The sequence below is a fragment of the Brassica napus genome, chromosome C4 (assembly GCF_020379485.1).
Source record: "Brassica napus cultivar Da-Ae chromosome C4, Da-Ae, whole genome shotgun sequence".
Taxonomy (NCBI): domain Eukaryota; kingdom Viridiplantae; phylum Streptophyta; class Magnoliopsida; order Brassicales; family Brassicaceae; genus Brassica; species Brassica napus.
In genome coordinates this window covers 47,874,359-47,886,724 of record NC_063447.1, presented here as the reverse complement: position 1 = coordinate 47,886,724, position 12,366 = coordinate 47,874,359, and the positions used below count along the sequence as shown (strand labels likewise).

Below are 12,366 nucleotides of genomic sequence, written 5' to 3'. Positions count from 1 at the left end.
CTCAAATGAGGTGAAATAGGTGATCATTAAACGAGCAGAGCATGGGAGCGACCTCCTGGAGCGACATCACGAAGTCGCTGTGTCCCACCTCTCAGAGGGACCTTCCTAAAGCGACGCCATGAAGTCGCTCGCGTTCTCGTTACTCCGAACAATCTTAGATGACCCTGGAGCGACCTCTCAGAGCGACCTACCAAGGTCGCTCCCGATCCAGAGCGACCCGTTGGAGCGACGCACCAAAGTCGCTCGCAACCATCGGCCCTGGAGCGACTTGCCCAGAGCGACGCACCGAGGTCGCTCGCATCTCACACCCCTCTCGGAGCGACCTCCCAAAGCGACACCCCGAGGTCGCTCGCGTCTCTATGGTGAGACGACACGAAGCGAAGCCCGGAGCGACCTCTCAGAGCGATCCACTGAGGTCGCTCCCGAAGGCCAGAGCGACCTCTCGGAGCGACATGCCGAGGTCGCTCCGCGTCTATTGTTGGGTCGATTTCTATTTTACTTAAGGGCCTTTTGGTCATTTCATTATGCACGTTTTTATTTTCTAAACCTATGTTTTTATACTCTGTAAGCCACCAGGAGGAGATTATCTTGGATCTATTGAGAAATACACAAAAACTCTCTTGAGAAGTTCATCTCTTGGATTTTGATTGTTATGTTCTTGTGTTCTTGTTGATTTCTTATCTATTTCTTTACATGATTAATCTGAAATCCAATATGGGTTTAAGAGGAATCATGGAGATTAGTGAGTAATCACCTTTTGAATTCATGGGTTAGGGAGATCAAGGGTGATTAGGTTAGTTCTAGGATGTTTTAGTGTAAATCTTTCTTGTTCCTTGCTAGTAGAGTATTCATAATGCATCTTCTGAGTTGGCCACTCAAAAGTTGATCAATAGGCATTTCCCACCCGAAAAGTGTTTGATGAAATGCCTGAGACAACTCTCCTAGGCTTTTAGTATACTTTGCCAAAGACATTTGTTGTTAAAGATGCTAAGATAGCTAATAGACTTGTTAGTAATGATTGCTTTCATATTATTCAACCAAAGACATTTGATGTTTGAGATGTGTTAGCAAATGAGCATTCATCTAGACATAGAGCTTGCTTAGAATTGTGTCTAGGCTTAAGGTTGATAGTTTGATAGATCATTTGCCATCCTTAGTTCGATACTTGATCACCCAAGGTCTAATCCTCATGCCCATGAGTTCTCTTTTCCCTTAGTCAAGAAAGTATCATTCTGTTATTGCTTTCTAGTTTTAGTCATAGCTTAAAACCCATTTAAATCATTGATTGCACTTAGATTAAGTGAGTACTTGCATTCTCAGTGCTTTGATATCCCTCAGAACTGGTTCGACAATCACTATACTACAACATTTGTCTTAGGAGCTTGAAAACTCCTAACATCACTCTCGTGGCAAATTAGGAGAGAATTCTTGAGTCTGAAGGGAAGGGGTCTCATTAAATGGCTCTCTCCCAGTCTGCAAAAAATCAGGAAATGTCATCCCAAGTGTACACAAAAGCTTCTAAACATTACTTCAAAAATCAAAATATAAAACAATATCTTGAGCATATACCTCTCGTGGCAAATTAGGAGAGAATTCTTGAGTATGAAGGGAAGGGGTCTCATTCAATGGCTCTCTCCCAGTCTACAAAAAATCAGGAAAAATCATCCCAAGTGTGTTCAAAAGCTTCCAAACATTACTTCAAAACTCAAAATGTAAAACAATATCTTGAGCATATACCTCTCGTGGCAAATTAGGAGAGAATTCTTGAGTCTGAAGGGAAGGGGTCTCATTCAATGGCTCTCTCCCAGTCTGCAAAAAATCAGGAAAAGTCATCCCAAGTGTGTTCAAAAGCTTCCAAACATTACTTCAAAACTCAAAAATGTAAAACAATATCTTGAGCATATACCTCTCGTAGTAAATTATGAGAGAATTCTTGAGTCTCAGGCTATTGAGAGATTGGAGATAAAGGTGTCTCACTTGATCGCTGTGTGTTAAAAATTAGGGGGCATTCAAGAACAGTACAAGATTTTCCAAAAATTTACTTGAAAAGTCCAAATGTAAAACAAGATTTTTTGAGAATTTACCTGTTGTGTCACATTAGTGGGAAAAACTGGAGTCTGAGTGTGTGGAGTAACATTCTGGTTTCCTTCCAACTCTGACACACGGGCTCTAAGCTCCATGTTCTCTGCTTCCAGTAAGGACATTCGATCCTTCATGCTCTTGACATTCTCCATCATTACCTCGATGATCTTGTTCAGTTTGGTATTTACTGAGTCCTCCTCAATCGAAGCAGAAGCTTGGCTAGTCTCCACATTTTCCGTCATATGAATAAGAACATCCAATGTGTCTACAGACCTATTTTTCCAATCATCGGCTTTAAACTTGTACCCTTTCTTGGATATATCTTTCACGGATTCCAGCTCGTCACTATGTTCGTCTTCCCTGGAGACATCATCTTTTGTATCATGAGGAATAGGAGGTAGGATGCATGTGACCTTTAGCTGAAAGCACAAAAAAAAGAGAAACCAATGAGAATAAGTTTTTAAAAAGAAGAAGCGAAATAAACACAGAAACGTATCAAAACAAGGTCATTGTAAAAGCTTACCTTTTTATTAGCTTCAATCTGTAAAACCCGTTCAAGTGATGGATTTTCTAGCTCAGTGTATTTCTCACACATGTAAATCGGTCCAGGAACATCAAAAGTCGGTGCCCAATTACTGAACTTATCTCGTAGCAAGGGAATGGACTCTAGTATCCAAAGATGGAATACTAGAGGATAACCCTGCAACTCGAATTTTGAAGTATCCTCCAGGTGGTTTGCGACAGCTTTTTGAATTGACCTCAGGAGCACCAGGTAAGCGTCTCTTCCCCATGGATACATCATATCCTTTGCTTTGTTGACATACTCCAAAGGAAAAGTCCCTTTGTTGTTCTTCTGCAGCAATATGCTCTCAGCCAGGAGGAGCATTGCGAGGCAGACTCTCTCATCAGAAGCATCTACTCTTGTCTTTTTGAGCTGGCTCAACACGTCGCTTAACTTATGAGTACGCCCCTTTAGCAAGTCCCACTCAAATTCCCCTCGTGGTCCTTCTACATCACCATTACATTTCAAACCGCTCACCATATGAAATTCTCTTATAGAGAATCAAATTGGCTGAGCAGTGAAATGGAACCAAGGCTTCATTCTTTTTGACAGTAACGATGCTTCTTGTGAAAATACCGTAGACAGTCTTTCCTGATAATTTCATTTCACTTCTCCCATTGAGCCTCATTACAGGTCCCAAAAACCCTCGTACTCTCTCAATCTCATCTGCTGTTAGAATACTCTCAACAATGGAGATATACATCGAGGTTGAATGTTGGTTTATTGACACCTTTTTTTCCTTTGGCTCTGAACCAATAGGGTACTTCAGCGCAGACAGAGCTAGTGTGAGTGGTACTGAATCTCCCATCTTGTTTCTATCCTGCGTAAACAAGGGGGAAAAAAATTTCAAACTTTTCTCGAAGGCTTTCCTGAAACAATACAAACCCTTCTTGAAGTGAGAAAAAGAAACACACACATACTTTCACAATCCTATCCATTATCAATGCAACTCTATCAATACCTCAGACCCAAATTCAAAAGCAACACGAACTAAAAACACACACTCGGGAACTCTCGGATTTCATCAAGCCTATACACAAGCAAGAAGCAGTAGACAACGAGATCACTCACAAAGAAGCTTGAATCTGCAACATACCTCAAAGAGATGGTTTATGTCAGAAAATATTTGAGCTCCAACAACTTTGTTTTCACACAATTCAAAAGCCTTTGCTTTGATCTCCAACAACTTCCAATGATATTTGCTTCGCTGGAAAACAAACGCAAGCTTCTCGTGTTAATAGGAAAGAGTACCAAACAAATCAAATTCAACTTTTCGATTAGGAAAGCTAAGCTAAACAAATCAAATTCAACATTCAATAGAGTTGAACAAACAACATAAATGAATATGTAAAGTAGAAATCAAAATCAAAAACCCTAATTTCAAAATCCCCAAATTTTAAAGAGAAAACTCTAATTTCAGAAACTTACATCGTGATTTGTGTCCGATTTTGAGAGTAAATAGTGTGACGGTGGTGGTTCTGTGCGATTTTTCTCCGGCGGCTTCTCAATGGAGACCTCGGTGTCGAGAGAGGAGGAACAAGATTCCTATTCGCCGGATCTTCGTCTGCGTCGTCGGAGATGAAGAGAGTCCAATTCGCCGGAGATGATGGAGGCGCGGTGAGGGTTTGAAGAGGATCGCCGGAGACGATGGAGGCGCGGTGAGGAGAGTATCGCGAGAAATGAAGAGACATAAATCGATTTCTTTTTTTATTTTTTTTATTATTCATTATAACACAAGGGTAGTAGTGACATTCTACCCTTTAGGCCTGGGTATTTTAACCTGGACCCGAAGACCCGAACCAGAACCGACCCAAAAATACCCGACCCGGAACCGAACCGAAAATTTACAAGTACCTTTTGGGTCTAAATTTTTTTTATCCGAAAGAACCGGAACCGAAAGGAACCGACCCGAATAGACCCGGACCCGAAAAGAACCGACCTGAATAGACCCGACCCGATAAGAATCGATTTGTACCCAACTTAAAAACATGTATATCTAAAACTATGATGTTTTTGTGTTCAATTTTATATATATTATTTTATGATTCAGTTGAAATATATTTTGTTAGCAACATTTGTTATTATTTTTTAACATTTTTTAAGTAATATAAAGCTTTAAAATGTAAAATTTAGAGTTTAAAAATGTTTTATTTTAAGTATTATAGTTTCATTTAAGTTATTTTGTAAAATTGTAGATATATATGACAAATATCAACTAAATTTGATGGAATTGGGTATGTCATGTTCTTTTCAGATCCTAAATGCCCGAACCCGATCCAGACCCGATATGAACCCGGAAAATTACGGATATTTTATGGATATTTTAATTATAGACCCGAACCGACCCGGACCTGAGAAGAACCGATCCGAAGCCGAACTGAAAATTTCTAAATACCTACTGGGTCTAAATATTTAGGACCCGAAAGATCCGGACCCGAAAAGAACCGCCCGAACCCGATCCGATGACCCGAACGCCCAGGCCTACTACCCTTTAATGAATGTCATATATGTGATTTTCTTCTTTTAAAACTATTTTTGAGACAGAAACTTCAGAAGTGCTATTTTGGAAAATTGCCCTAAAATATATAGCAAACATAACTAAATAGATTATAATTAAAACATAAACTGATTTGAATGAAGTCAAATGAAATCAAAAGAATCAAAGGAGTATATTATAATTGTTTACTAAAATTTCTTTAAAAATATAGCTTAGAAACTGTGAGTATATAAACGCCTTATAAACACCATATAACACTGTATAATTAAACAATGTATTTTCGTTCGTCCAAACCATCACCGTATTATTCTACCATATAGTAAAAACCAGTATAGTGCACTACTGAATAGCGTATGGTGTATATACGGCCATACCAACTGTAGTTTAGAACACTGGTCCTTAGTACTGCAGATTCCAATGTTATTAGCTTAACCGTCTTTGTGGGAAACAGTATGTTTCAATTCTCTTCTCTTTTGTGTTTAGCAGTAAGCAAAACTAAATAATTCAGAGCAAAATATAAAGTTGTCTTATATAACAAGCTTCTCGCTGTGAAAACATGTGGGTCCAATGGAAACGAAATCTAAATCAGTTTGTTTCGCTATAAAAATCTCCTTTTAGGATTATGATTTCTGATCAGTGTTTTCCTTATTTACATGAGATTTGCTTTTAGTTTTACTTTTTTATTCTTTTTTAGGATTATGAATCGCGTTCGTAAGCTTATAAATAGAATTAGGACAGCTCTTCATTATTAGACACCTTTGAGAATTCAACAGCCTTAGCTAGCAACGTATTCTCCTCATATATAATAATTCAACGTATAGAGTATATATATACTCCTTCCCAAATTCATACAATCATGAATAGAAAAGAAACTTTACATATTACATCCCAGTTGATCTCAGTCTTATATACGCTCCTTTGGCCATGAACCTAAGTCTCGAGGGATATGCATCTATGGGGTTTTGTATTACTTAGGTTTGAATCTGAGGATAGTTAGCTTTGATATTAGGTCTGAGAGATTCAAGCTAATCAGTGCAAGATGCTTTGATGGTTGGATTGTTTTTAAATTGATAAACTATATAGGTATATTGTGTGGGATCCATAGGCGGTATGCTTCCACTGGTGGAAGATGTACAATTGAGTTGTGTATGTGTGTTTTAGAGGATATCGAGAAACAAGAATGGTTGGAATATTTACACTTTTCCGGAGGATAAATCTTCAGTATTTTCATTGTTCGAGCGATCGCTGCTGGTGAGATTGTTTTGTCGGGGGACTCTACATCTAAACCGTTTTATGTTTTCTACTCCAATCTTGAAAGGGACAGTCTTCAGTCTGTTGAAATCCAAGGTAACCATGAAGCCTTTGAGATTAATGACAATAGAGTTTACGTCTCCATAGACCACATAGAGGATGATAAGATTAATAGTATGATGAAGAAAACATATATGCTGCTGCAACATCTATAAGGCCACCAGAACAGATGCGTAAACCCACAAGAACACCAACACCATCTGAAGCACAACTACAACAAGATACCTTTTTTGGGGGTATTCTATTACTCAAGCTTGACAAACTAGATTACAAGTGTCTTTTAGATGTTGATGATGATGAAATTTGGATGAGCTTTATCACTCCATTGGCTTAGTTTTTAGTTCTTGTTATCATGTCCTAATTGGAGCAATAGTTTTTAAAAAATAATAATTAAAAGACCTTTTATAATAGTATTTGTTTTCTCTCTGACTTTAGTTTTTACATCTGTTTTTAATCCCTAACTTGGACAAGTCTCATAAGAAAATTTTGATAGTTCAAAGTCAACAACTGTAATAACTCGCATGTCAAATTAGAACACACTAAGTCACTCTTCGAATCATAAATTTTGCTATTTTGATAGTGTGAAATGTAAAGTAGTGCTTACCAGAAATTCTATTGGTTTAAACAACACATTCATCATTGACTTAGGCTCCTCAAGTTTCAGTAATCAGTCACATGCCTTATTCAAAAGACAACTAGAATTTATGTCATAGTAGAATATGACAGTGGCTTATGTAAGAGATTTCCCGGGAGGAAACAAAATCAAACCTTAAAAATGTAATTTGAAATCTACATTTTTATTCGGTTGAAAAACAATGGTTTAGATAGTCGTTTAATACTTGCTTCAGCGATAATTTGGATATACATAAAGCTCTAAAGACTTGATTAGCAGAGTATTATCACAAGTATTATGATCTTTATTATCGAATCAACCATTTTTTTATAGTATTTAGATTAGCATTTAGATGATGCAAATGCTTTCCTTTCATACAAAGTTTTTGGTAGAGTATTTGCATTTCGAAAATATAAAATTTTTAAAAATTGTTTGATACAATTAATTTATTTTAACTAATAATATCACAAAATTATATTTATACCTAAAAATATATTATTTTAAAAAAAATTATATTTTTTTAAAAAAATATTAAAAGAATAAAATTATTCTTTTTCAAAAAAATTAAGTTTTGCAAAAAATTAAAAGAAAAATTACAGGTTCAACCGACATAAAGAAAAATATAGAAATATACATTGGAAATTATCTTAGTCAACCCTCTGTAAACCAAAACATATGCTTGTTTCTATATTCTTTATTTTGGGTACTTTTTGACGGGTATTTTAAGTACCCTTTATTTTTTTGTTTTTTGTTTTGTTTTTTTCTTTTTTTGTAAGAAACTCTAAATTGAAAATTATCCATTAAAGATTGTGCAAGGTTAGTAGAAATTGTAAATTTTAATTTGTTGTTGTCGAATTAAGGATATATATTATTTTGTTGTAATTGTAGATTTTAATGTTATAGAATTTTGAAGGTAGGTTTGAAAATTTTAATAGTTAGTATAATCTTATAAACCTAAAATATAAGTGATCTATAAATTTTGTTTATTTTACAGTAAAAAACAAATTAATTCTTTATAAATCTGTATAGAGAAGAAAAAAAAGTGTGAAAAGACTCTGTACCACTTGCCAATCAAACTCATTACAGTTCCTTCCATACCAGAAGATACTCTTATATTTTTAGCATAATCTCTAATACAGTCTCTTATTTCATCTTCACTTTTATTGATCTAAAGTTGCAACTGCAGCTTAAACAGTGAGCACTTTGGAGGATCAAAGAATCATGGCATGTAAGTATTTAAAAGTCTTGCATCTTTAGAAAGTAATAACATCTCTCTTTCTGTCTCTCTACTAATTTCAAGAGACAGGCAATACATCATTATGCCTTCTATTAACAACCCTACAGTTAGACCTAACCTCACCAGGTCTCCCGGATTGCAAATCACCCAGCTTCACCATCCCTTCTGCAAAAGCCCTGAAGAACTCACCTTGATCCTCACTAAACCTTTTCACATACTCCCTCGTCTCTCTACTCGTGTAAAGAGTCTGGTCAGAGTTAAGAAACCCTCTCCCTGAGACCAAGTCTTTGAAGTACTGATTATCAAAAACATATGGTGTTGCGTCTAGATCTCCGGTCACGTTCTCGTCTCCACCCAAAGGACAAAGCTTGTTAAGCTTCTTCTTGTAAACCGGTTCGATAACTGGATCCGGTTTACCAGAACCGGATTGGTTGTAAAGCCTAAACATGATAGAAAAACACCGACCTTGACCAATCGAGTGTGACCCAGATAAAGCCACCATGTCTCTGACAGAAAGATCAAATCTTTTGAAGAGATCAATCAAGAACGTTGCGTTTGCTCGTGGACTCGGCATTATATCGTCTGAATCTTTTTGACTCGCTGTTAAACTGTCTTTCCTCCCTAGCTTCACTTCCCAGTCCGGTCCTCCTGTCTGGTTTTTCCACAAGAACCAAAATTACATAACCGAAAAAATCACTAAACCGGGAAATTTGATGAGTGAGAGATTTTTACAAGAGCAACGGCGTCACGAGAAGCCATGATAACGATGTCAGCACAAGAAACAGTAGCTGGACAAGCTTTCTCTAGAGCTTCTTTAATGTAGTCAACAACTTCGAATGATCTAAGTGAATTGATGTTGGAAAGTGATAGTTTTTCACCAAGCATGTTCGGTGTGTCGTCAAGCAACACAGACGCGTCACATCCCTAGAGAGTCACATACACAAAAAAAAAATCAGAAAAAAATCAAAAAGAGAGAGAAAGATTCATTGTGGTTTACATTGACGAAACAGTCGTGAAACTGGAGACGCATAACGGAAGCGACGCTTCTTGCTTCCTTAAACATGGCTTTCTTCATTTCTCTTCTTACTATGGATTCAGCTTCAGGGCATGTTTCGCTGTAGAATCTTGGTCGCAGAATTTCTCCGGTGACCACTGTCAAGAGAAGTAGGTGGAGGATGAGATGGGGATTGAAAAGGGACATACTTCTTTTTTCTTTTTTCTTTTAATTTTAAAATCTCTTTTTTTTTCTCTGTGTTTGGTTTTCAGTGATGGAAGAAAGAAGAGACTTTGTTGGTTTATATAAAAGAGTTTGTGGTGGTTTTCGAGGATGATTTCTAATTTCTGGATGCTTTTCTATAAATGGGTTTTGTGCAAGTGTGGTGGTGAGCTTCCAAAACATCATTTTTTTCTATCTAATTTTAATGAAATCATTCATAACGTATACTAGTATTTGGTCACAATGGTTGGCTGGTAACTAATATTACTTAGTCACAATGTATGGTAGGTAATAGTCATTATGGGAATTATTATTGTATATTATTTTCATATATTACAGAAATTGATTTTTAGGTCTTTTGTATTTTTAAAATTGGTGTTTTACTTTACATCATGTATTGTATCAAAAAAATTCAAATATAAAAATATAAATAACATGATTTATTGAAAATAAATAAAATTTAAAATTAATTGAAAAAGTAAATATAACTTATTATTATATATGTGAAAACTTAAAACATCAACCTTTAAATACTCAAAGTATTCAATAGTAAAATCTAAAAAGGTTAAATGGCTAAAATAACTATTTTCCATCTTACTGAACTAGTTTTAAAATAGTTAAAAAAGTGGGAAAACATTTTCTGTTTGGGATTACAAATGAAAAATAATAAGTAAAGAAAATCTAAAAGGAGTATTTTCCATTTGTAATTTGAAAAGCAAAATTTTCCTTTATGTGTCCTTTTCTAGAGGAATTGATAAAGAACTGATTTATATTTTTTCTCGGATTGATTTGTTTTCAACAAACACACTAAGACTAGTTTTTTTCCTCTCCCTTTTCTGCTAAAAAGCGCTTAGCAGACAAACTACTGAGGTACACAATTGATATTACAATTTCTATAACGTATAATATTGAACAAATGCACTTCTTTTTGTTTGACAGAAAAATCTAAATTATTATAAACTGTTTTAGTTATCCAAACCAGGAGAATATAGTCGACATATCAAAACTGATGAAAAACTGTGTGCACTGCGTTTCAAAATGTCCGTCTTTGAAGAACAATGCACTTCATATTATTAATTTTCAGAATTTATTACTATTTGCATTGATTAATCAATAAACTTGATATGTAACGTATAGATAATATGTAACGTATAGAGATCAATGCTAGTAGTTAATACTATTCAAACCAACCTTCGAGGGGATTAACATTTCAGCATAGTCAAAAACATGAAACCGACATGAAACCGACACGTGACTGGTGTGAACCACTTTTGTAGGCCATATGATATCATGTATAATTCAGAAAAAAAAGTCTTCGGTATCCAACAGTAATTCCGGTCAATGTTCATCCAATCAAATAGTGTAAACACATTTTATTTATAAGGTTGATGCCAAAAAAAAAAAAAATTATAAGCTTTCAAAGGTCATGAAGAAGTAAAGTGGTTTCAGCTTTAAACGCCACTTTTGACTTTGTAGAAGGGAATATAAACCTTATCCTTCTAACAGTTACGTACTATACGTTGGGTTGGTAAAATTACTCAATTATAAAGTACATATATGCGTTGAAGACTCGAAGCACATCTAACATGCTGAAGGCAACATCCATTAGTCATTATTAGGGATATATATCCACGTCGAAAATTCTAATGGATATTAAGTAATATATAAAGGGTTAGAATCAATCTACTAATCACCAATTGGTGTTAAGTTGGAAGCACATAATAAACCCGAATCTAACATGGTATCAGAGTCCAGATCATAAATACCATAAACTTCTAATTAAAATTAAAATTAAGATTAACCCTTCCGACCGGGTATAAAGGTCGTGATTAACCCTTCAGACCGGGTATAAAGGTCGTGATTAACTCGCTCGACCGAGTATAAATGTCCTAAAGTTTCGAGATTTCTGGCCGATAACAGCCATCATCTCGAGGAGGGATATTAGGGATATATATCCCACATCGGGAATTCTAAGGGACATTAAGTAATATATAAGGGGTTATGGCTAATCCAATAATCACCAATTGATTTTAAGTTGGAAGCACGTAATAAACCCGAATATAAGGTCATGATACGTTAGAAACCCTCATATATCGCGATAATAACACTTCCACAATTATCAAACTATAAATCTTGGTCATGTATAGACTAAACAAAAGACCACATTTAATTTAGCAAAATAAAGCAAAAAAATAAACAATAATAATTGGAGAGGTGAGTGATTGGGTGTCGTGAGATAAGACGATTGTTGTGACAAAAGGGGGCAATAATTTGAGCCATTGGTTCGTATTTCCTGCAACCGAACAAATTGCGCTTTTTTAGTATCATTTTCTTAAACTATTTTTATTTACCAGCATCCTTCAAAAGTGACTTTAGACCAAAAAGGAAAAAAAAATCCTTCAAAAGTGACTGACACTAAAGGTAAGTCTTCGTCATCATGAATTCACGACTTTCCGTTCGTGGGTTCTGAACTTCCAATACGCTGCCGTTTGGAGATATTATGATGTCCCTATCTTTAGTTGTAACTGAGGACAAACAGTCATAATTAATACATATTAATACATATGACTCGGAGGTATATAGGCCGTGTTCGTTTACATGTCACGGGACCTGTGATCGCAGATCGCAGGTTGTTGTTCGTTTTGCTGTCGCGTAACATGCGACCTGCGATTGGTCGCAAGTCGCAAGTCGCAGGTTGTTATTCGTTTTGATGTCGCGCGACTGATCGTGCGACCAGTCGCGGGTTCCCATTTAAGTCGCCCGAAAAAACAGCGACTAAAAATTAAGAAAATTTTGATCGCGCGACTGGTCGCAGGTCGCGCGACACGTAAACGAACATAGTTTTAGT

The 12,366-nt window shown here is 36.0% G+C and overlaps 1 protein-coding gene across 1 annotated transcript; it reads right to left on the bottom strand.

Annotated features, from left to right (window-relative positions):
• Nucleotides 1-8,294: 8,294 nt before the first annotated feature.
• LOC106403164 (peroxidase 17) lies at nt 8,295-9,581 on the bottom strand. The gene is made up of 3 exons (XM_013844006.3): nt 9,300-9,581; nt 9,035-9,226; nt 8,295-8,954 (listed from the first exon to the last, which is right to left on the bottom strand). The coding sequence occupies exons 1-3, from the start codon at nt 9,501-9,503 to the stop codon at nt 8,361-8,363; spliced, it is 990 nt and encodes a 329-aa protein (XP_013699460.1). The 5' UTR covers nt 9,504-9,581; the 3' UTR covers nt 8,295-8,360.
• Nucleotides 9,582-12,366: the final 2,785 nt, after the last annotated feature.

Excerpts from the sequence above, each read along its gene's own strand:
- LOC106403164 (XM_013844006.3), bottom strand. The coding sequence starts at position 9,503 with ATGTCCCTTTTCAATCCCCATCTCATCCTCCACCTACTTCTCTTGACA. Across the intron at positions 9,227-9,299 it reads TTCACGACTGTTTCGTCAAT|GGATGTGACGCGTCTGTGTT; the intron begins GTAAACCACAAT and ends GTGACTCTCTAG. Across the intron at positions 8,955-9,034 it reads CTCGTGACGCCGTTGCTCTT|ACAGGAGGACCGGACTGGGA; the intron begins GTAAAAATCTCT and ends TGGAAAAACCAG.